The 26737-nt window shown below is 38.3% G+C and overlaps 1 protein-coding gene and 1 long non-coding RNA gene across 4 annotated transcripts in view; both read right to left on the minus strand.

Annotated features, from left to right (window-relative positions):
- Positions 1–2506: 2506 nt before the first annotated feature.
- LOC139030650 (uncharacterized) lies at positions 2507–7509 on the minus strand. Its single transcript, XR_011483070.1, has 2 exons — positions 2852–7509; positions 2507–2705 (listed from the first exon to the last, which is right to left on the minus strand). It is a non-coding gene; the product is annotated as an uncharacterized lncRNA (long non-coding RNA).
- Positions 7510–18562: 11053 nt separating this feature from the next.
- Positions 18563–26737, minus strand: part of NEDD1 (NEDD1 gamma-tubulin ring complex targeting factor) — a 43670-nt gene continuing 35495 nt past the window's right edge. For 2 of the 3 annotated variants that reach the window (XM_070454133.1, XM_070454134.1), the window contains exon 14: positions 26409–26720. In XM_070454133.1, the coding sequence (XP_070310234.1) occupies positions 26531–26720 (190 nt within the window). In that variant the 3' untranslated portion in view covers positions 26409–26530. Of the gene's footprint in view, positions 19630–20076; positions 20144–26408; positions 26721–26737 lie in introns of those variants that run through there. The other variant, XM_020869425.2, reaches the window with a different exon arrangement.

The raw sequence follows: 26737 nt of genomic DNA on the forward strand, positions 1-26737 counted from the left end.
TGGGTTGCCATTCCTTCTCCATTACGAGATAATAATTGGTCAGTAAAATCTGCTTTTAAGTGCAACAAATCAGCCACCATTGAATAAGATTTGAAAAGAGAACCTATATTTTAGGAGAGTTCTAGCAGTCTTTACTTCAATGTTTGCAAATTGTGATGCTCAGTAACACCTGTGTTGCCCCACTCCATTTCCAACTATCCTTTAAATTGACTTGATACTGCATTTTTTTGACAGTTCAGTGACAGCCACAAATTACTTCACTGTTACCGTGGTAACTAAGGGACCTCCAAAGAGAGGAAAAAATAAGATTAAAAGGGGGAAGGACTAGTCTAAATTGGCATTATTGAAACGTTGTCCAAGTGTAGTCGGGTATCAGTCGGTCAAACTTTGGGAGTTTTTCCCAGTAAGGACCCCCTGAATCAGTCAGCCAGCAGGGGAGGCTGCTCCTATGAACAAGAATGCTTGTCTCCTGCAAGAAGCAATGGTTCAAAGTTATGGAACCTTCTACTCTCCCTTACTTATGCATCTCTTTTATTTGGATCGTCTCCTTTGTTTTTCATCTCCTCCTGCTTTTCCCCTTCTGAACACATTAGTTACTATGGAAACATTGGAGTGAATGTCAGAAAGCTCAGCTCAGAAATGCCTCATAAAGTCAATTTATAGAATGGTCTGACATTTATCTCATGTTTGGGAAATTTAAAGAATTTATGATATTCATGACCATGGATAGGGGTGGGTGGTAAATACTGTGCTATATATGGATCTTAAAATTTGTTTTATATACACTGTGAAAACATCAGGTTCTGTCTTTTTAGGGGAAGAATAGCAACAAAAACAGGAATCTGGTTTGGGATTTGAAATTGGATTCATTTTCCATCAGTTGAGGAAGGATTTACACTTTCTAAGTTTATAAGGCTGACTGGAATCTCTTGGGTCAAAATAAATGCTTTCTGGAAAAAAAATTATGGTTGGCTTATTTTTTAAACTTTAATCTGACAATAAAACAAATGGCATTTCCCATAATAATGTACACAGGGCAGCTGCAATATTAGTTAAAGGCACAGAAATGTTAATATCCATGCTGTAAAAATTCCTACTTCACCATGGGGAATTTCAGAGTTAGTGTTACCCTATGGAATAATAATAATAATAGCTAAAGTTTATAGCACACTTACTGTGTGTCAAACCCCATTCTAAATGCTTTACATATATTAATTCATGGGGTCCTCAAACCAACCTGGTGAGGTAGAAGCTACCATTACACTTGCTTTACACACAAGAAAACAAGTACAAAAAAAAGAAAACAAGTACAAAGAGGTTAAGTAACTCATCCAAGAAAGTGGGTGAAGCAAAGATTCAAATGAAGGTAATTGGGTTCCAGGCTGTATATTCTTATGGTCTGATGAGGAGTTCAATTTAGAGTCAATTTTGATTTTAGACTTGCAGGCTCATATATATTTTGGTACATATAAAAGACTAATAATGTTTTGCTATATAATCAGCAGGAAAGTTATATGATCAGCAGGAAAGTTATATATCAGCTGACCAAATCAACTGATATTAACTCCACTGTATTCCATCAGAAGAATTTTAATTACAAAGGAAATCCAGTGTCAACCCATGAATGTCTACATGAATGCTTTGCCACCCAACATTCCCCACATCTTCTGGCAACAGCTCCCAGCTTTTGTGTGAGAAAATTCCACCTGCTCAGTTCATGCGCTTAACTCTCCTGATGCCAAAGTGGATCACACTTTAGACCAATCATCCCACTTTATCTAGACCAATCATCCCACTTTATCTCTCTGACCTCAGTGACAGATGGCATGTGACCAGATCAGAGCCAATGAAATGCAAAAAGATTTTTTCCGGGAATGCTCCAACAGGAAATGGGGCTTTTTTTCTTCCCTAGAAAACTTAACTATGAAATGACCTGCCCTAGCCATCTTTATCACCACAAAAGAGTTGGCTTAGAGCATATAGAGACAGAGAGACTGAAACCTCTGGAAGAGAAGGTGTGTGAAAGATGAAGAGAAACCAGCCAAATGGCATTATTTGATCCCTGAGTACAGCATTGTCCAAAATGTGCCTGCTAGACTTTTCAATTATCGAATCAATAAGTCAATAAGTCACTCCAACACCAACACCTTCCTTAAAAAAAAAAAAACTAAACACATTTGAACTGGCTTGTAACAAACAGAGAAGACTTAATAGAGAAAACATGAAGTATCTGTGTCCTCTGAGGGAAGACACTACATCTTACCTTTTTGTTAGCAAACAAACATTCCCTTATCTGAGATTCCAAAAATCCACAAACCTATGGAAACCAGAAATCTCTTTGTAACTCATCCGGTGTCAAAACAGACATGCCCTGCATAGGCATGAGGCTGCCCACGGTCCTCACTTACCCCACGTAATGACTATTCCTATGTTTCGCTAAGCAACAACTAGTGTGTGTGTGCTTATAGGATGCTGCTACAGACCCTGCAAGGATGGTCAGACAGTCTAAGGCACAAGCTCTTAATTTTATTAAATCAAAAAATTATAAATTCCAAAGCCCCAAACAGTTTCAGATAAAAGACGATGGACTTAGGGACTTCCCTGGTGGTCCAGTGGTTAAGACCTCACCTTTCAATGCAGGGGGTGCAGGTTTGATCTCTAGTTGGGGAGCTAAGATCCCACATGCTTCCTGGCCAAAAAAACACCTGCCAACACATAAAACAGAAGCAATACTGTAACAAATTCAACAAAGACTTTAAAAATGGTCCATGTCAAAAAAAAAAAAAGACTGTGGACTTAGAGTCACAGAATAAATTGAAGAAATAAATTGACTGAATAAATGAGTGCTTACTCTCTGAATAAGATGGAATCTGAGTGAGTTGTCACTCACTATTGTTAAGAACCACAGAAGTAAGTCATCCATTACTCCTTGAAGGTAGAAATATGCTTGCATATGCTAGATATCAAATCAGACATCAGACTGGTGAACACCTGGACAGAGTGAAAACTCATAAGCCAAAAATTCATTATGAAAGCAAAACAAGTTGAATGTCTCAAAGAATATTATCAATAGCTTCAAGACCGGAAAATTTGGATGAACAGAAAGAACCTGCTATCTGACTCCATAACAAGTTACACCACACTGTATGTGCTATAAACAATAACTACAAGATGTGAAACAAATATGAGTACATGTGGCTACAACATTGACTAAATCTTGAAATTCATACTCTATGTCCGTGGGGGATTCATTCTTAAACTCTTCTGAGTCCTCACATTATACATATAAAAAATGTCATTTATTTTTTATTTGAGTGTAGCCAAGAAAATTGTTATGCAATATCAAAAAGAGTACTGGACACTAATTAAACACTACCTTCAAAATAGAAAAATTTGAGATCATGACTCATCTGTTTTCCTTTTTACATCCAGGACTAGTGCACAGTAGATTCTTAATATGTACTTTATTAGTAAATGAAATACATGCTACATTCTGATACCTCAGCCATCTGACTATACTGACAAGGCAGTGGAACAACTGACAGAGGGAGAGAGAAAGCCAGCAAACCAAAAAGCCCCTAAGGATGGGGCAGTATACACGTAGGAGTGAAACTGCTGGGCCGTTTTTTTCTGTGTTCAACTTACTGTGTGCTTCGTTGCTCAGTCGTGTCCTACTCTTTGTGACCCTGTGCATGTAGCCCCCCAGCTTCCTCTGTCCATGGGGATTCTCCAGGTAAGATTACTAGAGTGGGTTTCCATGCCCTCCTCCATGGTATCTTCCCAACCAGGAATTGAATCCAGGTTTCCCGCATTGCAGGCAGATTCTTTACCGTCTGCACCACCAGAGAAGCCCAAGAATGCTAGAGTGGGTAGCCTATCCCTTCTCCGGGGAGACTTCCTGACCCAGGAATTGAACCAGGGCCTCCTGCAGTGCAGGTGGATTCTTTACCAGCTGAGCTACCTGGAAAAGCAGGTAACTTACTAACTTGAGTGATTGCTAAACTATTCTCCAAAATTGCTGCACCAATTTATATTTTCACCAGCAATGTATGAGGGTCCTAATTTCTCCACATCTTGGTCAACACTTGTTATTTTCATTTTTTAAAAATTATGGCCATCCTGATGGATGCAAAGGACCATGTGTTGTGGTTTTGATTTTCATTTGCCTAATGAATAATGACACTGAGTATCTTATATGATTTTTAGCTTTATATATATATATATCTTCTTGGGAAAAAATGTCTATTCTAGTCCTTTGTCCATTTTCTAATCCTTTGTCCATTTTTAAATTGGGTTGTTTGTCACTTTGCTTTTGAGTTGTAAGAGCTCTTTATATATTCTGGATACTAGACCTTTAATAGACATAGAATTTGCAATTCGTTTCTCCAGTTTTGTAGGCTGACATTTTACTCTTGTGATAGTGTTCTTTGATGCACAGAAGTTTTCAGTGTTGATGAAGTCCAAATTATCCTTCTTTGTTATTGCTGCCTTTGCTTTGGTATCATATATAAGAAGTCATTAAAAGAGGAAAAAATATATTTCCAAATCCAAGGTCATGAAGACTTGCCCCAATACTTTCAGAAGAAAGAGTTTTAAAGTTTTAGCTCTTAAGTTTAGGTCTCCTGAGTACTCATTTTGAGTTAATTTTTGTAAACAACACGAGATAGGAATCTAACTCCATTCTTTTGTGTGTGGATATCCAGCTGTCCCAGAACCATTTGTTAAGGAGATTGTTCTTTCCCCCACTGAATGGTCTTGGCATCTTTGCCAAAAATTAGTTGACCTCCAATTAAAAATAAATAATTAAAAACATTTTTTAAATTCCATCCTTTGAAAAATATACTACAAAAAACAAAAACAAAAAACCCAGTTGACCATAGATATACAGGAACCCTTATTATCTCTTATGCAGATTTCTCTTCTGAGCTTAAGACCTATATGTATCCATCAGGCCATATAACACAAACACCTCGACATTTCCAAAGCAGACTTCATGGTCTCTGACATCCCCAAATGTGTCCATATTCCACTATTCTTTCTGGGTACCACCATTTATCTATCCAAGGAAGCTAGGAACATTTTCCTCTCCTTCACTTCCCATATCCAACTCCTGTGAACTGCGTCTCCATGATAGATCTGAAACCTGTCCAGTCCTCTCAAGCTCCTCTGCATTGCCGAGATCAGATTGCTGTGGCCTCCACTCTGCGCCATTGAAAGGCCGCCTGACTAGATCTGCCTCTGTTCTTAACCTCTTTTACTCCATTATCCAGGGAATCTTTTAAAAAGACAAATCATCTCCCTCCTTCTCTCGTTCTCTGATCCCCACTTCAAGCCTGTGCTATGCTGTGCTTAGTCGCTCAGTTGAGTCCAACTCTTCGTGACACCATGGACTGTACCCCCGCCCCCGCCCCGGGGCCCCTCTGTCCATGGGGATTCTCCTACTGCAGTGGGTTGTCAGGCCCTCCTCCAGGGGATCTTCCCAAGTCAGGGGTGAAACCCAGCTCTCCCACATTGCAGGCAGATTCCTTACCATCAGAGCCCCCAGGGAAGCCCGCATTTCAAACCTACCTTGTGTTAAATTTTTCGATTTCCTCCCGTTGCTCATAGGATAAAGACCAAAAGGGTAATGTGGGCTGCAGAGCTCTGCAGGACCGATTCTGGATTTCCCCTTCAGCCCGACTCACCACTCTTTACCGCTCACCCTTCACCTTTTCCTTTTCTCCTGCTCAGCTTTCAGGTCTCACTCAAAGGCGACCTGCTCGGTAGACTTCTGCTGGACCAGCTCTCCTTGCCAACTGTCATTTTAACATACTGTACATTTCCTCTATGGCGCTTTACACAACTTGAAATTAAAGTGTATGTGAGACTGTGTTTATTCCTCACTAGATTTAAAGTTCCATGAACTCCACATTTTCTAGCCTGGAAATTTCAAGACCCTCCATCATCTGACTTTTGTAGACTTATGCACAACTATGTGCCTTCACATTCCCATCCTCACGTTCTGATAAAAACCAGTAAAAATTACGCCATTGTAGTCTGTCCACACTACTGTTTTCTTGTTTTCTCTTACCCTATTTTTCTACAATTATTTTACTACTTACTCTAGTTCATTTTCACTTTTCACTCATTAAGTTTAATCCAGGGAGTACCTACTGTACTCCCCTACAGGGATCAAGTCCTGTACTAGAGATAAGGGATTAGAGATACAGAAAAGAGTAAGCCATAATTTGTGATACAAAGAAAGCAAGGAAAAAGATATAAGGAAAGCAAGGAAAAAGCTGCAACTCCAGATAAAAGTTCATATGAAAAAGGCTTCTAAAAATTATCATGGGAACAGAGATGTTTTCTCTAAGAAAGTCATCAAAACTCTACTACAGAATGTGTACATTTAGCTAGGTCTTGAAAAATGAGTAAGAATGGGAAAGGAGAGGTTTTCAGAGATAAGCATTGAACAGTAATAAATTGTGATGAAAGACAGTGACATGTTTGGGAGCAGCAAGTGGCCCACACTGGTACCCAGGGCTTGAGAGGGTAAGACTGGAAGGTGAGATTCTAAATTTAAAGCCCACGATACAGCTATACAGCTGACAACCACAGTCTTGAAAAACTGCCCCTTTCCCTCACTCTAAAAGATAAAAGTATAGCTTTCTAATAAAACATTGATATGAGAAATGTGTGGTAAGATGAAACTCTCTGGTGGAAAGAGTCTAGGGAGGCCAGAGTGCGTAACTCCCCAGAACACTGCTCCCTAGTGTTCTCACTGTGTAAATCCCTTACCGTTGAGTGTGGCTGGAACCTGTGACTTACTTGGACCCAAAACAACACAGTGAAGGTGAAGAAATCTTGCCAAAGAAATTAACGTCCTAAGTCAGTTGGTGTTGACCAATTAGCAGGGAAATTATTCAGGTTGCAGGAGGGAGGAACTGACTTATTCAGGTGAAATCCCTCAAAAGAGAGACTGGATGTTCTGTGAAGCAAGAAACTTCACTTGTGAGGATAATGAAGCAGCCATGGCAGAGATGGTAATAAAGAACTTTGGGCAGCCAGCAAGTGATGGCCCGTGAAAAGTGGGGGCTTTAGGCATGTGGCCACAAGAAAACAAATGCTGCCAACAGCCTGAGTGACCTTGGAAATGAATTCTTCCCCAGTCAAGCCATTCTTGATGAGAATGCAGCCCTAGCCATCACCTTGATTATCGCCCTGTAATACCCTGAGCAGAGAAACCAGTTGCGCCATGTCAGACACATGACAATAAATTGTGGATTGCTTGAAGCTGTTAATTTGTGGCAATTTTTTATGCATAAATAGAAACGAATATACATTCTATGCTACTGAAGATGTTTTTGTTGTTGCTATGTGTTTCTTACTTATTTTCCTAAATGACTTAAATAATAAATGAATGATTAAAAGAATATATTGGTTAGAACAAAATTTAAATGCTCTTGTAGCCAATTCCCCAATAAAGTGACTGACTATTGAATGCTTTAATTTGATTTGCTCTACTTCACAATAGAGTGTGCCACTTCCCACCCCCACCCCTGCCTTAGGCTTCCATTCTTAGCAGTTTCTGTGGCTTTTAGTTTGTTGCTTTCAGATGAAAGAAAAAAAAAGGACAGCAGTTTTAAGGATCAAAATGCAACCATTAAAAAAACAAACAAACAGAAGAGCATACTTACCATACAATACACAGCAGCACACGAAAGAGTCCAAACCTATCCTGCTGCAATCCTTCCTCGCCTCTGCTCTCTGAGTCAGTGTTCTCATAGGATTAATTCTATCACAGGAAGTTGATGACCCAGCATCAAATAAGTCATTGCTGTGACTGATATGGTCAATTTATATATAATAAAAACAAAGAAGAGATTCAGAGCCACTGCAATAATTTAAAATAAAGATATTATGCTTCAAGTTATAAAGATTGGCATAAAAAGACTGTTCATCATGCTTATAAAATAAATTTACAACCACCATAATAAACATATATGGTATAAAATGTCACTTTATAACATTATTTTTAATCTAACTGGTATGCTAGACTAGATAAATGTATTTAACTCAACCTAATTTTGTTAAGAAGCTAACATCCCCTGTACAAAAATCTGGCAAAGATAATTATAAATTTATATTGCTATGAAAATAGAATTGAAACACTGAAGTAAAATACTAGGGGGAAAAATACAACACTATATGAAAGGAATACTCCTTCCTGACCATCTCTCAAACAAAAGATGGGTCCATATTCAAAAACAAATCACAGCAACTGACATCTATAGATATTAAAGGAGGTGATGTTCAACAGATGTTAGAAACTATTAAATTTATCTTCATAGCTTTAATGTTTAAAACACTTTGAAAATTAGGGCTTATAGGATAATTATTAAACCTTAAAAAGCCTTCTCAAATCAATAGCCCACTTAATGTGTAACAGGTAGCTTCTAGATGCATTCCAGTTTAAACCCACTATCTTTTTGATCAAGCTCTGCTTATTTCATCCTCCAAATAGTTTTCCAATCTTTTGACAGTTCAGGCCTGGTGTGTTTCTTACCTGGAAGATGGAACAGTCTCTTAAATGATGAATGCTATGATCTGAATATTTGCATCCCCCCAAATTCATACATTGAAATCATAACCCCCAAGGTGAAGGTGTTAGGAAGTGGAAGCTTTTGGAGGTGATAAGTCATGAGAGACGAGCCTTCCTGAATAGGATTAGTGTTCTTATAAAAGAGACCACAGAGAGATCCTTCACCTCTGCTCCCACATTAGGATACAGTGAGAAGGTACTATCTATGCACCAGAAAACAGGACCATATTTGGTCCTTGATCTTGGACGTCCCATCCTCCAGAATTGTGAAAATACATTCCTGTTATTCCTAAGCCACCCAGTCATGGTATTTTGTTATAGCAGCCCTAAAACTACAATAACATCACTGCCCTTAATCTAATTCACTCAAAACCATTCTCTTCACTGTGATCTGAATCATTATTCTAAAGCTGGTTGTGTCACATTCATGATTAAAAACTCTTGACTGGCTCCTCCAAAGAGAATCCTAGAACCTCAGCATACTCCCAAGCCTCCTGATGATCTGACAGGGCTCATCACTGCAATTCACATCCTGCTTCCCCTGCGTGGCCCTGGCAGGTCCTACACCCATTTCCAGCCTCCTGTCTTAGAGGTACGCCTTCCTCCCTGTCCACCAGGTGTTTACTAGCCTGTAATCCTCAGGTCAGCGCTCTCCTCCTATTTCCTCTAGGAAGCCTCTCAGACACTGCTCTCAGATTGCAACTTACACCTCTCTCTGCTGCCCTGTGCATATACCCCATTCCTCACTCTTAGCACGTGAGTATTCAGTTTCTATTAATGTATCTGGTTTTTTTCTGCTCAATGAGTGTGCTCTTCAGTATGATTCCCAGTGCTTAGCACATAGGACATGACTACTATTCACTGAATGAATGATGAAAAAACTGAAGATGAGGGGGCAGAAGTGAGTCCTGTCAGTTGAAACATCTCTCCTGAAGCACAGTCAAGAATGGAATCTCCCATGGGAGTTGCCCAGACATGGGGATAATGCCTGAGAGTATTATCTACCACTAATCCTGAGAGAAACCCCAACAAATCAAACTTCAGTTGTTGTTGTTGCCCAGTCACCAAGTCATGTCTGATTCTTTGCAACTCCATGGACTACAGCATGCCAGTCTCCCCTGTCCTTCATGGTCTCCTGGAATTTGCTCAAACTCACGTCCACTGAGTCAGCGATGCCATCCAACCATCTCATCCTCTGTCATCCCCTTCTCCTCCTTCCTTCAATCTTTCCCAGCATCAGGGTCTTTTCCAAAGAGAGGGCTCTTCACATCAGGTGGCCAAGTACTGGAGTTTCAGCTTTGGCAACAGTCCTTTCAATGAATATTCAGGGATGATTTCCTTTAGGATTGACTGGTTTGATCCCCTTGCTTTCCAAGGGACTCAAGTCTTTTCAAGCACCACAATTCAAAAGTATTAATTCTGCAGCAGTCTATGACTCCCTTCTTAGATCACAGCTTTGTTGCACCACAGAAGCTTGGGTAACTCAACGAAGCTATGGGCCATGCTGCGCAGGGCCACCCCAGATGGACAGGTCTGCGTGAAGAGCTCTGACAAAATATGGTCCACCGGAGAAGGCAATGGCAACCCACTCCAGGATTCTTGCATGGAGAACCCCATGGACAGCACAAAAAGGGACATCCTATATATCCACTCAGATCACCTCACACCCACACTCAGAGGATGTGCTATTCTGCTTTCAAACTTACAAAGCCAAACTAGTACAAAATGAGTGTCAGTTACACTTACCTAACTAAGCTGAAGACGGTGGCCACACTTAAGAGTCTGCACACTTTCTAACAAGAAGAGTAGAAACAGTGCAGTCAGCCCCCTCATTCCATAATCTACAGCAAACATACCTGCTTATTGGATAAATAAGCTCTTGGCCATGTCACACAAAGGCCTTCATGATCTAGACCACCTTCCTCTCCAGTCCTCTCTTGTACAAGCTTCTCTGTGTAGGCCACATCTCAGCAGTTCCCTGTTAAATTTAGGCAACTTTGTTCTTTGCCAAAGTCAATGACTTTGCTATTTAAAGAGAGTTCAATAATGATAGCAATATTTAGACATCCAGATATTCTTCAGTTTCTTTTTTGGAAGATAAAGATTTAGTGTGTAAGATCATCTTAAAAAATGAGAAGTAAAATGTTCTCTCATATCACTAGTATTCAAATAATAGTAGGTGTCTTTTGACATAAGATGTGCTTCAAACCAAATTTTGAAAAGTTCAATTTGTCTGAATGCAAAATGAAGCATAATTGATTTTTGACATTTTAATTTTAAGTGAGCTGGTTGTCAGATTTCACTTGAAAGGGACCCACAGTATCTACACATCAAGGGCATGTCAACTATCTTCAACCATTATTATGATTTTTCTATGTTCATAAATGTATCCTACTACTATAAATACTATTATTTGACATGTGCAAAGAAGGAAGAGTTATGAACCAAATTTCCAGTTTACTGCAAATATCATAAACACCATACAGAAATAATTTATAACAATTCCTACGTTTTCCAATTATTCAGCAATGAATACAAATAGATGATATTGAACCTCTATGAAGTTTAAGCATCACACCAGGTATTGCATCTACAGAAAGTTTTCCAAAACTACCTCTGCCTGTGAAGAGAGAGACCTAGAAACAGACTATCTTAATTCTTTAAGAATTATAATGATAGGAAATTCATTTTTAGACACATGGAAGAGAGCATGATTGCCTTTGGGTCATGGAAAAATGTCACAAAAGAGGTGACATGTGATAAGTGTCCTGAAGGATCTGTAGGGGTTTGTCAGGCAGAGAGAACAGAGGAAGTGGTTGCCTAGATCTATGAAATGGTATGGTACTTTCTGGTGCCCGAGACTGAAATATCTGGGGCAGGGTGTGCAGAGCAGCAGGAAGGATTAGGATGCCATGCCAAAGATTACATGTGGTCTTTTTCTGTGGACAATGAGATTTGCCTTTTGGGTGAGGACAACACTAGTAGAAGTGTATACAACAGGTAAGAACAGAAGAACACCCAAGGTCTAATTAAGAGGCTCCTGTAATAAATCTCAGCAAAGTATGAAGAAGCTCCAAATCACAGCAGCTGGAATAAAGGTGAGCCAAGATGTTTATCAGTTATCTATTGCTGCATAATAAACAACCGAGAAACTCCCAATGGCATACCATGATAGGCGTTTGTTCCCAGAAATCTAAGGGTCTACTGGGCTGGATTAAGCTGCGATTGGCTGAGCAGCTTGGTTGAGACAGCTCTGCATCTCAGCTTTCTTGGGACCAGCAGCTGGCCTGGGTAGCTTTCTGTGTTTAGTTTTGTTTTTTAAGGTCCATGTCAGGGGTACAAGAGAGCAAGTGGAAATAAGCGAGAGCTCTGAAAGCCTGGGTTTGGAACTGGCACACCATCATTTCTGCTTTATTGGCCAAATCAAGCCACAAGGCCAAACGCAGTCACAAGGAGGGGAAACATATTCCACCTCTTTAGCAGAAAGAACTGCAATGTCAAAGGGCAAAGGGCAGGACTACAGCTTGGGATTTAGGACTGGTGACAAAAATGCAACACACCACACTCTGGCCTCCAGGCCACAGCAATTCATTTTCTTCCCAAATGCAATATATGCTCACCCCAATCCCAGGACTCTAAAAGTCACATTCAATCACAGCATCAGGCTGTTTAAGATTTTTAATCTGCACTAGGCTCTTCCCAGGTGGCGCTAGTGGTAAAGGACCCGCCTGCCAATGCAGGAGACATAAGAGATGAGGTTCGAATTCGTGGGTCAGGAAGATCCCCTGGAGGAGGGCATGGCAACCCACTCCAGCATTTTTGCCTGGAGAATCCCATGAACAGAGGAGTCTGGCAGGCTATGGTCCATAGGGTTGCAAAGAGCTGGACATGAAGTGACTTAGCATGCACACAATCTACACCATATTCAGATGTGTTTCATCATAAGAACAATGCACTGTTCTTTATTTAAGAGAACAATAAACAGAAGCATGAGCTACTCCTGAGGTGTACATACACAGAGAGAGCCTACAAACAGAGAAACTAGGACAGGATAACCGCAATAAACACTCCTATTTTCGAAGAATGGGAGACGCCCAGCAGTCACTGACCCACAGCAACTCTGAAATCCAGGTAGGCCACAGGTGCTCTATGGATGGGAAATGTTTCTTAATTAGACCTGCGCTCTGCCCCCTAGGGGTGTCCCCCAAATCCACTGTTCCCCACGTTTCTGACTGCTTTTCAAGATGTTCTTTGTTTTTCTTCACTTCAATCATTTCTGAAAAGGGCTTTGGAAGATGGGTCATTTTGGCAACTTGAGTGACTTTCTCAGCCTGCCTCCTGCATTACAAAGTTGAGGACTTAGATAATTTTTTATATTTTTGAAAAGCCTCACTCCACTCTTTTAGTCCTAGGGGGCAGCAGTGCTTTTGCTGAATCTACCATTTAAAACACTTTGTAAATGTTTATGCATTTGATACCAGTCTACTCAGTGAACCAAAATACCCACAATTATGTTCTACCCATAGTTATTTTCCAGACATGCTTCTCTCTCTCCCAGCTTAATTACTGTTGTTAATAAGTGCATATCAGACTCACGTGAGACCATGCCCTTAAGCTTCTTAAGTGTCCTTTATACCACTTGAAAAGGCATACCGCAGGTCCTAAATTTTCTTAGTATCAGGTACCTTTTGTACTATTAAAAATTATTGAAGATTCCAAACAGCTACCTTTGAAAAATTCTAGAAAGTACAAGAATAAACAAGAACCCCTTTGATTAGGTGTCAAGACAGTGATGTAACCATACTAGAAAACGTCACTTTAAGCTCATGAGAAAATAAGAATGAAAAAGACAATGTTTTAAGTACTATAATAATTTTGACCTCACAGGCCTCCAAAAGAATCTTGGAAATTCTCAGGGCACATTTTAAGTATTGGGTCTACCAAACTACCTTTTTTTTTTTTCCTTTCAGCATTTCTAAATAGTTTCCATAGCTACATCCTTGATTTTCCCACAAATAATCTAAGTCTGAACAGACTACCTCTTTTTTTGTCTCTGTAGGCTTTAAGAGCTCCATCTAAGATAAATATGTGGAACTTGATCATTTAATATATAAAATAATTCTTTACTAGAAATATACAGTGATTATCTACAGTATTAACTTGTCTGGCATTGTAACTTCCACTGCAAACTAATACATCTAAACCTTATTGATATAAGGTAAGAAGCAGAACTTGAAAAGAAGAGTTGGAGAGATAAAAATCAGAGTTCATGACTTGCCAAGTAGGACAATCCTGTCGAACTCCAGAGTTTGTTTGGAACTCTGAAGGGTTAAACCTTTAACATGAGAATAAACCAGAAATTTCAACTCAACTAGGAAGCACCTCAATCCCTGATTGCATTAAGGTGCCATGGGCATGCTCATTCCCCTAGCCTGGCTGCTTGCCACAGTGGAGGTAAAACTTCTCAGACAGACGATAATAGCACTGAGACTCAAAGAATTCCTACAATTTTTTATGAGATCACTCACTCAATAAAGAAATATTCAAGAAGAACAGATGACACAATGTGACCAAAAACTGAAATAATGTAAAATAGAAACAAAAGCACAGGATATCCAGATTATTAGTTATCAGACCCAGACTTGCAAATAACTAAGGAAGAGTAAGATAGGCACAGGGGATTAAGAGTTACAAACTGCTATGTATAAAATAGCATAGATGTGTGGATCACAACAAACTGTGGAAAATTCAAGAGATGAGAACACCAGACCACCTGATCTGCCTCCTGAGAAATCTGTATGCAGGTCAAGAAGCAACAGTTAGAACCGGACATGGAACAACAGACTGGTTCCAAGTTGGGAAAGGAGTACAAGGCTGTATATTGTCATCCTGCTTATTTAACTTACATGGAGAGTACATCATGAGAAATGCTGGGCTGGATAAAGCACAAGCTGGAATCAAGATTCCCAGAAATATCAATAACCTCAGATAAGCAGATGACACCACCCTATGGGAGAAAGTGAAGAACTAAAGAGCCTCTTGATGAAAGTCAAAGAGGAGAGTGTAAAAGCTGGCTTAAAACTCAACCTTCAAAAAACTAAGATCATGACATCCAGTCCCATCACTTCATGGCAAATAGATAGGGAAACAATGGAAACAGTGACAGACTTTATTTTCCTGGGCTCCAAAAACACTGCAGATAGTGACTGCAGCCATGAAATTAAAAGACACTTACTCCTTGGAAGAAAAGTTATGACCAACCTAGACAGCATATTAAAAAGCAAAGATTGTTACTTTTCCGACAAAGGTCCGTCTAGCTAAAGTTATGGTTTTTCCAGTAGTCATGTATGGATGTGAGTTGGACTATAAAGAAAGCTGAGCACCAAAGAATTGATGCTTTTGAACTATGGTGTTGGAGAAGACTCTTTGAAAATCTCTTGGACTGCAAGATCAAACCAGTCAATCCTAAAGGAAATGAGTCCTGAATATTCATTGGAAGGACTGATGCTGAAGCTGAAACTCCAATACATTGGCCACATGATGCACAGAACTGACTCACTGGAAAAGACCCTGATCCTGGGAAAGATTGAAGGCAGAAGGGGACAACAGAGGATGAGATGGTTGGATGGCATCACTGACTTGATGGACAAGAGTTTGAGCAAGTTTTGGGAGTTGGTGATGAACAGCGAACCCTGGCGTGCTGCAGTCCATGGAGTCGCAAAGAGTTGAACATGACTGATTGACTGATCTGAACTAAGAAATAAACAAGCTACAAGGAAACACTGTATAGCACAGGGAATATAACTAATATTTTATAACTGTAAATGAAGTATAATCTTTGAAAATTATGAATGACTATATTGCACACCTGAAACACATACTATTGAAAATCAACTATATCTCAATTAAAAAACAAAACAAAATATTTGCAGCAGGTTTCTGATATATTTTCTCAGGATAAAGAAAGTTTCTTCTATTCAGTTTACAAGATTACCATGAATTATTAATAACTTTTATCAGATACCTTTCTGATCCGTTGAGATGATCCTTAATGTGGTGATTTAAACTAATAGAGTTGTTTAATGTTCTTGTTTTCTCAAGATAAATTCAAATTAATTATGTGATAAACATACACACATGTTATGTACTTCACAACTTTTTTCTAGTTTTGTTTCAGTATAGGTTATCAAAAAAAATTCATTTATCTTAAATTAAAAAAAAAACTAAAATCAATATACTTAAGGGATATTTCACTGAGAATTAGAAACTAAAAAATAACAAAATGGAAATTCTAGGATGAAAAATATAATAGATGATATTAAATACTTACCAGATTAGGTAAATGCTAAATTAGACATAGCTGAAGAGAAAAATAGTTTCTGCTAATTTTTATTATTACATTGAATTGGAAAATCAATATGGGAAAAACTGATATTTAACAATGTTGAGCCTTTCAGTCTATGAACCTGGCATATCATTTACTTAGGTTTACATTCTCTCAGTAATATTTTGTAGAATTTGGAGTATAGGTCATACATAACTTTTATCAAATTTATACCTGAGTAGCACATCTCTGGAGAAGGCAATGGCACCCCACTCCAGTACTCTTGCCTGGAAAATCCCATTGACAGAGGAGCCTGGTAGGCTGCAGTCCATGGGTCACAAAGAGTCGGACACGACTGAGCGACTTCACTTTGACTTTTCACTTTCACGCAATGGAGAAGGAAATGGCAACCCACTCCAGTGTTCTTGCCTGGAGAATCCCGGGGACGGAGGAGCCTGGTGGGCTGCTGTCTATGGGGCCGCACAGTCGGACACGACTGACACGACTTAGCAGCAGCAGCAGCACATCTCCATAGTGATGTCACTTCTTTCATTCATGATACCGGTAATTTAGGGTTTTTTGTTTGTTTCTCAACTGGTTAGCTAAAGGTTTGATCTCAAAGCAGTAGCTTTTACTTTCACTGACTTCCTCAGTTGACTTTTGTTTTGCATTGTATTCTCATAATCTTTTATCATTTGCTTCTTTGTGGTTTTTACTTGCTGTTTTCCTAACTTAAGGTGGAAGCTGAAGCTATTGAGCCTTTTCCTTTTCTAATACAGATATTTAATGATATAAATTTCCCTGTAAGTACTGCTTAGCTGATTCCCACAAAATATGATAATTTGCTTTCATTTCCATTCAGTTCATTATATGTACTAACTCTTTACTTCAACTTTTTTAATTTAAACTATTTGTATCTTCATATTTAAAGTGGATTTCATTGACTTAGTAAACAGATGGATAAAAAATTCAATTTCATAAGGGTATTTGATAATTTACACTTAATGTAATCATTGATACTGCTCTTAAATCTACCATTTTACTGTTTATTTTCTATGGTCCCATTTATTCTTTGCCCCTTGTTCTTTTCTTTGCTTCCTTTGGATTTTTTTAATGGCTACATTTTATCATCTTTGTTGATTTACTAACTAGAACTGTTTTTCTTTTGTGGTTACTTTGGAGTTTACAGTACACATTTTCAGCTTGTAGCATCCTACTTTCAGGTAGTACTCTGTTTCACAGTTAAAGAACCTTAGAGTAGTATACTTTCATTTCCCTCCTCCCACCCTTGAAGATAGATACTCTTGTCAGACACCTCACTTTACATAATTAACATTGTATATGTTAACCACATAATACATTGTTATTATTTTTGCTTTAAATAGTCTGCTGCCCTTTAAAGATAATTTAAAATAAGTGGGGGGAAAAGGCCTTATATTTGTTCACATATTTACCATTTTTGTTGCTCTTCATTCCTTTGCATAGAAACAGATTTCTATCTGGTACTTTTAATGTTTCCTCTAGGGTAAAAGTTAGCTTGTGATAAATTCTTTCAACCTTTCTAGGTCTGAAGTTTTACTTTTCATTTTTAAAGATATTTTCTCTAGGTAAAGAATTCCAAGTTGAGTTTATTTTTAAAAATTCAGTATTTGAAAACTATTTCAAGTATTTTGTATCTTTTTAAAATTTAGCTGCATTGTGTAAATCTAATCTCTATTATTCTATTTTGGCTAGAGGCTAAAATTCAATTTCTGATTTCCCATTTTTACCATTTAAAATTTAACTTTTTTTACTTACTTAGCTTTTAAATTCCATGACAAAAAATGTTTCATCTATATGCATAAGGTTACCAAAAGTATTTTATTTATCTAACTTCTTTTAATATACATTATGTGCATTTATAGAAAAAGGCAATAGGAAAATATTAACGGATAATGCAAAACACACTTTTATGTCTTCTAGATCTGTTTGACAATGATATGCGATAAAACTTGCTACAAGCCACAATGCTTTCATTACCTGTCGGGAAAGAGAGATTATCTTAGCGTCCCTTTAGGCTTTGTGTGCTAGGTCACTCCAGTGTCTCCAGCTCTCTACGCCCCTATGGACTGCCGTCTGCCAGGCTCCTCCATCCCGGGAATTCTCCAGGCAATAATACTGCAGTGCGCTGCCCTGCCCTCCTCCAGGGATCTCCCTACTCATGGACTGAACCTGGGTCTCATGTCTCCTGAACTGGGAGGTGGGTTCCTCACGACTGCCACCGGGGAAGCTCTCTTATGCTTTAATACAAATGTATTCCACTAAGACAAAGTAATTTATTTCTTGAAGTTAATTATTAGTATTTTACACTTACTAAATATATCCTTAAAATCTTTCATCACCTAGAAGGAAAAAGTTAGTAATCCAGCTAGACTTCTTTTTTATTTTAGTAAATACTTTCATCTCAAAAGTTAAAATTGAGTTCTGTATACAGGTATATATATATACACAGGAGTTCTATATACAAGGTATAGTTTAAATCTTTGGGACAAGAGACTACAAGAGGTAAATAAGCCAGCTGCCCTCTTAATCTTATACCACTAAAAATGTATATCACAGCATGCAACATTCCCTTATTGTCAAAGAGGTGTAAATTCTTTTGACAATTAACCTTCCTGTTTTTTTTTTAATTTTTTATTTATTTTATAGTGGGTCAATAATATAAAAATATTACATACAGCACAGAAAAGGATTAAAGAAAGTTAATGATATAAGCCACAGAACAAAATAAACCACACCTCATTTGGGAGAAGAAAAAAATGGACTAATACTGTAATACTTAGTATAATATGAAATTTTCACTGATTACTAAGCTGAATTATAGTGACTAAAACATTATAGTATACATTTTATGCTGTTAATTAATGAGATAATCAGCAGATACGCAGTTCTGGTTGAGTCTTATAAACCCTTAAAAGTTTTCATAGGTAAAACTACAAAATATCAATCAGAGTAGTGATAAGTTAGAAGTATAAAAGAGTAATGCAGTAGATATAATGTGATCTGTGCAATTCAAAATCTGAAAATTTTCTTATCCAATGTACAAGTAATAAATAATAGTTATACTTGACTTAACCAAGTTAACAAAATAATTACTAACCAACTTTGTGTTTTATTAGTCAATTGCTTAGAAACACAAAACACCAATTAAACTTACTTTCTCCATAAAAATAGAAGGTATATCAAACTCTTTATCATCAAACATCCAAAAAAATTTGGAAGGCAACTGTCAACCAAAAATATTATGTTTAGAAAGGATGATTAAAAAACATACATAACCTATTTTTTTTGCACAATTTTTTCATGAAAAAGGGCACTTAGTGTATAGCTAAAGCTTCCATAAAATAAAGATTCTGTTGGCTTTCCTCTTAGGCAGATGACATAGTTTACAGTTTTTAATACAAAAATATAAATATATTTGACAGAAAAGATGAAATAGTGATTGGTATAAAATCCCATCACCCTTTTACTGAAAAAATTTTTTTCTCCCAGAGGTTATGAAAACAATACTGATTTCATGTAGTTCTGTGTTGTCAGAACCTTCCCCAAATTACAAAACATCAAAGTATTCACTGAAATTTCAAAAGTGTGCCCGCAGTCTTTTGTTTTCTTCTCGTAGTCTTTCAATTTCTGCCACTAAACCTTCATTCACTGAGTATCTTTCCAACAAAGAATGCATTTCATTCTAGAAAAGGGGGAAAAAAATTTTTTTTTCAAATTACTGGCATTTCACATTTATTTGACATTGTTTTACACATTTTTAGCTATCATTTTTCTCATGTTCGATTAACTGAGTAATTTTTTTCTCAATTTAACCACCCTTACTACTTTGCTAATATAAATGAAAGAGCACTGGTAAAATTTACATATTTGGAAAGCTTACATTTGCACATTTGGAAAGGTTTTTGCTTACTTACTGCCCATAAAAAAAAAATAGCTGTGAAAAAGTAGCCTTAACTATCACAGGTTATAAAGAAGGGTAACTAGTTAAAATCTATTTTATTTACTAAATTTCTAAAACACTCTTTATTTCTTAGCAATTAGATATAACTAAGTAAGAATACATCACCCTTTCATGGACTTTTTAGATCCACAGCTATGCTCACTTACAATAAAACATGTCAATACATACCAATTGCATATGAAACTGTTTAATCATCTCCACTTGCAAATTCACAATGTCCCTATGGCATGCTTCTCTAGGGGAGAACATATAATATTTATTAGAATTAGAACAGTTTTACCAATTCTAGAATCACTCAAGAAAATGACTATACTCTTATTATTTCACATTACTGTTAACAGTTATTATAATAATAGTAAAAACACCACTGCACCTAGTATTTATTTACTGTGTGCTAGTCTCTGTGTCTCGTACTTCAGATGTAAGAACTCATTTATTCTTCACAACGAGGTAGAATTACCACCTCTATTTTACCCATGTAACTGAGTCACAGAGAAGTTATAACTCAACCAAAGTCACACAACTAGTACATGTTACAGCTAGGATATAAACCCAGCTGTCTACCTCCGGAATTCTCATTACACTACATTCCTTAATACAGAAATCATCATTAAGTAAAGACACAGGTTTATATTACAGTGAAATACAGATAATGCTCTAGGTTACAATGTTTTAACTATTATCAACATTTAAGTTATTTAAAAAAAAAACTTCCAGCAGAATGCAAAGATCCTAATTATAACAGAGGTTTACTCAAGAAAATGCAATTAAGTCATGCCTGGAAAACCATAAGAGTGGGAATTCCCAGGTGGCCCAGTGGTTAGGGCTCTGGGCTTTCACTTCCATGGCTAGGGTTCAATCCCTGGTCGGGGAACTAAGATCCCACAAGCCACATGGCATGGCCAAAAAGAAAGAGAAGACATAAAAGTTATGAAATGTAATAATAAAAGGAATATCTGTGTGTCACTGCCACAGAAATTATGGGCTAGAGCATAACGAAAATCACAGACGCTTCCTGTGGTGCTGCTCACTTAACTCCTGAGAGAAGTCACTACTCCCTGGAATTTCTTTGAGCAAAGAAATGTTTTTTTAAAATATATATATGTATTTATATATTTTTGCATAACATAGACTCTGTAGTCAGTGTATTTTTGTTATGCTTGCTTTTGTGCATTACAAAAAGGGTACCATATCCTATGTAGTCCTGAGTAGTGTACAGTTAAAAATAATCCAGTATCATGTTTTCAAGGTCATATTCTATTTATAATTCATTGATCTGTACTAGTGTACATTCTCCTGTCAAATTGAGCTGTTTTTAAGTGTTTATTATTAAAATGTTGTTATAAACAATAATGTATATGTCTTCCAACCCACTTGTGCCAATTTCTGTAGATAATATATCCAAGATATGCTGAGTCACAGGTATGATGGAAAGATACTCTGTTCAGACTTACAAAATAATACAAATTATCTTCCAAAGTGGTAGTATTAATGGACATGCTCATCATCAGAATAAAAAGAGTTCCTCTAGCTCTACATCCACACCAAGACTTGGTGTTGCCAGACTTTACAGCTGTGTTTCCATCTACTGTGTATGAAATGGTAACCAATTGCATTTTCAGTTCTCTGGTTAATTTGCAGGGTTGAGCAACTTTCCCTATGTTCATATACTATTCTTCAGTGAAATGCTTGTCTATGTCTTTAAACTGTTGTTCTATTGAATGTCTTTTTAAAAGAAATTATTCATAACAGTTCTTTACATAATCTGATCCTCTATTGGCTATATGAGTACTGCAGATATCTTTTGTCTTTTCACTTTATTAATGGTGTCCTGGATGAACACTTCCTACTGACATTCTCAAATTTACTAGCCTACTATTAATGTAAATTTACCAATCTATTTTTATAGGTAATGTACCCTCTTACATTTAAGTAACTTTCTAAACCCGAAGTCATATATAAATTTTCCTACAATGCCTTAACTTTTTCCATTTCCATTTAAACTTTTACTCTGTATGGAACTGATTTTTTCAATAGCATGGAACAGGGATCTATACATTTCCTCTGTGATATATCACATTTCCACATATACATAGGCTTCTTTGGGATACATTTGATTCCTTTGCAAAATCTGTCCACTCTGTGCTAATGCTACACTATTTTAATTATAGCTTATCTATCTGACAAACTAGTCCCCTTCAACCTTATTCTTCTCTGGTGCCTTGGTTATTCTCAGATCTTCCTTTTTTCATATACATTTTGGAATTATCTCATCATCTTCTTCCAAAAAACCCAGCTGGGATTTGATTGGAATTGCGTTCAACCTTGTAGACCAATTTAAAAGAACTGACAGCTTACAACATCTTCCCATGTTTGTTAGTGCTTTCTAACACATTTTTAAATGTTCTTCTACACAGATTTTTACCATCCTTAGATTTATTCCCAAGTATCTTATTCTTTCTATTTTAACAATTATAAGTACTTTTTAAAAAATTTCTCTTCTGTTTTTAGCTATGACAAATGCTGTATTAAAAACACAAAGAAACAAAAACAAGAAGTGAAGGCATCATAGAACCACTAAGGCAGCCAGGACTGGTGGCGCTGCTGCTGCTAAGTCACTTCAGTCGTGTCCGACTCTGCGCTATTGTAAACAAGGGGATCTACTAGGTAAGCTCCACACTATGTCTGCTCACCTCTGGGGGGTGAGCTGATTCCACAGTATGGAGACTGGGAGGAAAGCAGTGGCCCAGAGTCTGAGACAGTCTCACTGGGTTGGGGAGTATTAGAATTCAGAGCTCCCAAGGCAGTCAGAGCTGCAAGGTTTCTGGGAAGGGGGTACCAGTAGGAAGTAAACCTGAAACTGTGCAACTTCCCCTCAAGACTTCTTTGACTCCTAAGCTGTGCCTGTACTGAGGTTAGCTGGCAGGAAACCAAACATAAACTGGCCACTAAAGAGGAGAAAAGGATTTGGGAGGCCTTGTGATGCTTCAGACTTGGAGGTTAAAGTTCAGGACCCACCAAGATTAAAAACCAGAAACAAACTGAAAATCCAGGAAGTGACTTGCTTGCCAGAGCAAACATAAATCTTGAAAGACAACAGAAGTAAACCTGCAGACTTCTGCCTAGGATGCAAGCTCTCCAACTCTAATAATGAGCACAAGCCAGATAACCTATAGAATCATACATTCGAAAATAAATTCAACTTTGATAGTACAAAGAAATCTAAGTGAATTTAAATCCAGAAGATGGTGAGTCCCTCCAGAAGAAGAGAGACCCAAAACTGTTTTCATCCTTGACAATAGCGGTGAGGTAAGAAAGCTGCCACTGACAGGGTAAGGAGAACTAGATGAAACTTCTCTAGATTTTTAAAGGCCAAGTGAAGACTGCCGCGAGTTTAGAATCCCAAGGAATCCCAACCAAATATAAAGTCTCCATTCACTCAACAATGTTTCAGCACAGGCCTTCACTGAATGCTCTGTAGGCATTAGGGGCAAAGCAGGAGGGCTGAAAGGGCGCGCCCCTCGGGCACAGGTGCAGAGGGGGACTGAGTGACCCCCCTGAAGCACGAAGGCCCTCACGGAAAAGGCAGCCTCCGCGCTGAGGGTGAGCAGCTAGCAGAGCGCCCCATCTGCACCTTGTTCTAACTAAGGTCTGGCTGGCAAGACCTACTAAAGGCTGAAGTAAGAGCAGCTGAATTTACCGAAATCCTCTGAGTCATTCCAGGCCCTCGCCGGGTTTCTAAGGAGAGGCTGCCCATGGGTGATGGAGGGGAAGAAGCGTGGACAGGGGCCCCTAGCCGCCCTCGCTCCCTGGGTACAGGCACACAACGCGAGCTGAAAGCTGAAGGCAGGACAGCGATTTCTTTCTAAATTTGCCCCAGTGTAACTGCTCCCTTTCTGTGTTTTCAACACTGCTTTGTTCCACATTATCTTATCCAGATATTAGCTGGATCCAGAAAATTCTATTTTTTTCTCCACACATTCCTGAAATAGCTCATATTTTTAAAAACTACGTATGGAAAATAATAGGACCAGATTTTTTAAAATGTGGCATGTGCATAAACGGAATATTATTCAGCCTTAAAACAGAAAGAAGTTGTGACATGGGGCAACACAGATGAACCTAGAGGACACGATGCTAAGTGAGATAAGTCAGACACAGAGACACAAAGACTGCATAGCCCATGTGCATGAGAAGTCTAATAAAATAGTCACCAGATAGCTAAGCAAACCCATGGAAGCAAGGAACAGGATTGTGGGTGTTGGGGCTGGGGAGAAGGGGAAACAGGGAGATGCTAACTGATGAACAGAAAATTTCAGTTACACAAAATGAGTGAGTTCTAGAGGCCTGCTGTTCAACACGTGTGTCCAGTTAGCAATGCCATTACACTATACATTTGAAATTCCAAGATAGCAGACCTCATAGTAAGTATTCTTACCATAACACTGAGAAAGAAAAAAAAGAAAATAACAGAATTGAAAGGAAAAGGACTCTGAAAGATCACTCAAAATCTATATAAACTTTGCAACCAGAGCGCTAACAATTAAATCCTAATAAAAATACTAGCACAGCTTAAATATTGAATAATCAAAGATTTTACCCTAAAAAAAAGTGAGGGTTACTTGATAAAAGGGGAAGGAAGATAAGAGGAAGGGCTGGGGCTCTCAAGCATGAAGTAAAAAATAAAATGCCCAAAGATGGGGAAAAAAATCACAAAATAAGCACTTCCTAACACATAGCACATAGCCTAACCAAATTAAGAGGAAGGGAAGAGAAAGAGACGGACATAAATCGGTGGCTTGCAGCCTTCACCTGTGTTCATGTTCTTTGTTTTGGCAGCTGTTACATGAGCCAACTAAACTTCCTCATCATACTGTCATCACTGCCCTATTTACAAATGAGTTACTTCACATCAAAGAAACACACATCATAGCAGGACACACTATACCTATCTCAATTAAACTATAAAGTCTTTGTGGGCAGATCACCTGTTTTTGTATCCTCAGTACCAATACATACGAGGCACATTATAAGTGTCAAAATGATACCAGAAAAATGAACAGTGCAATCAAAAAGTGGGCAAAAGAATTAAACAGACATTTCTCCAAAGAAGACATACAGATGGCTAATAAACACATGAAAAGATGCTCAATATCACTCATTATCAGAGAAATGCAAATCAAAACTACAATGAGGTATCATCTCATGCTGGTCAGAATGGCCACTATCAAAGTCTACAAACAATAAATACTGGAGAGGGTGTGGAGAAAAGGAACTCTCTTACACTGTTGGTGGGAATGCAAATTAGTACACACACTATGGAGAACAGTGTGGAGATTTCCTTAAAAAAACTGGAAACAGAACTGCCATACGACCTAGCATCCCACTGCTGGGCATACGCACTGAGGAAACCAGAAATGAAAGAGACACGTGTACCCCACTGTTCATCGCAGCACTGCTTACAATAGCTAGGACATGGAAGCAACCTAGATGTCCATTAGCAGACGAATGGATAGGAAGCTGTGGTACATATACACAATGGAATATTACTCAGCTATAAAAAGGAACACATTTAAGTCCGTTCCGATGAGGTGGATGAAACTGGAGCCTATTATACAGAGTGAAGTAAGTAGAAAGAGAAACAACAATACAGTCTATTAACACATATATATGGAATTTAGAAAGACGGTAACAACGACCCTATATGCAAGACAGCAAGAGACACAGATGTAAAGAACAGACTTTGGGACTCTGTGGGAGAAGGAGAGGATGGGATGGTTTGAGAGAATAGCATTGAAACATGTATATTACCACATGTAAAATAAGATGACCAGTGCAAGTTTGATGCATAAAGCAGGGTACTCAAAGCCAGTGATCTGGGACAACCCAGAGGGATGTAGGTAGGGAGGGAGGTGGGAGGGGGTTTCAGGATAGGGGGGACACATGTGCACCCGTGGCTGATTCATGTTGCTGCTGCTGCTGCTACATGTCCAACTGGGCAACCCCATAGATGTCAGCCCACCAAGCACCCCCGTCCCTGGGATTCTCCAGGCAAGAATACTGGAGTGGGTTGCCATTTCCTTCTCCAATGCATGCATGCATGCAAAGTCGCTTCAGTCGTGTCCGACTCTGTAGGACCCCATGGACAGCAGCCCACCAGGCTCCTCTGTCCACAGAATTCTCTAGGCAAGAGTACTGGAGTGGGTTGACATTTCCTCCTCTGGGATTCATGTTGATGTATGGCAAAAACCACCACGATACTGTAATTATCCTCCAATTTAAATTAATTAATTTAAAAAGTCAAAATGATTATTTTTCTTTAAAAATATAGTTAACATTTAAATTTTTTTCAAAACATTTTTAACATTAAAAAGAAACATGTAACAACAAAACCTGCACATCTTCTCCAACATTCTTGCCCATGATATTCCAAATCTGAGCAAGAGTACTAAGTAAGTAAGGGTCAGAAAGGGGAAAAAAAAAACATAAAAAGATTCTGATAATTGAAAAGAGTTTTCAAAATTTATTGAGAAGACACATAAAAGGAACCAAACTCTAGAACATTCTTACAATCTTCAAAATTCAGAATGAGAAGACAAGGGCAGATCCAGGCAAGAACTTCTTAAAATAATGTGTTAATAATTTTCTCTCTGTGTGTGAGTTGCTCAGTTGTGTCCAACTCTCTGCAATCCCATCCACTGTAGCCCACCAGGCTCCTCTGTCCATGAAATTCTCTAGGCAAGAGTACTGGAGTGGGCAGCCGTTCCCTTCTCCAGGGGATCTTCCTGATCCAGGGATCGAGCCTGGGTCTCCTGTGTTGGGGTCAGAT

This window comes from Odocoileus virginianus, chromosome 23, assembly GCF_023699985.2.
Source record: "Odocoileus virginianus isolate 20LAN1187 ecotype Illinois chromosome 23, Ovbor_1.2, whole genome shotgun sequence".
Classification (NCBI taxonomy): domain Eukaryota; kingdom Metazoa; phylum Chordata; class Mammalia; order Artiodactyla; family Cervidae; genus Odocoileus; species Odocoileus virginianus.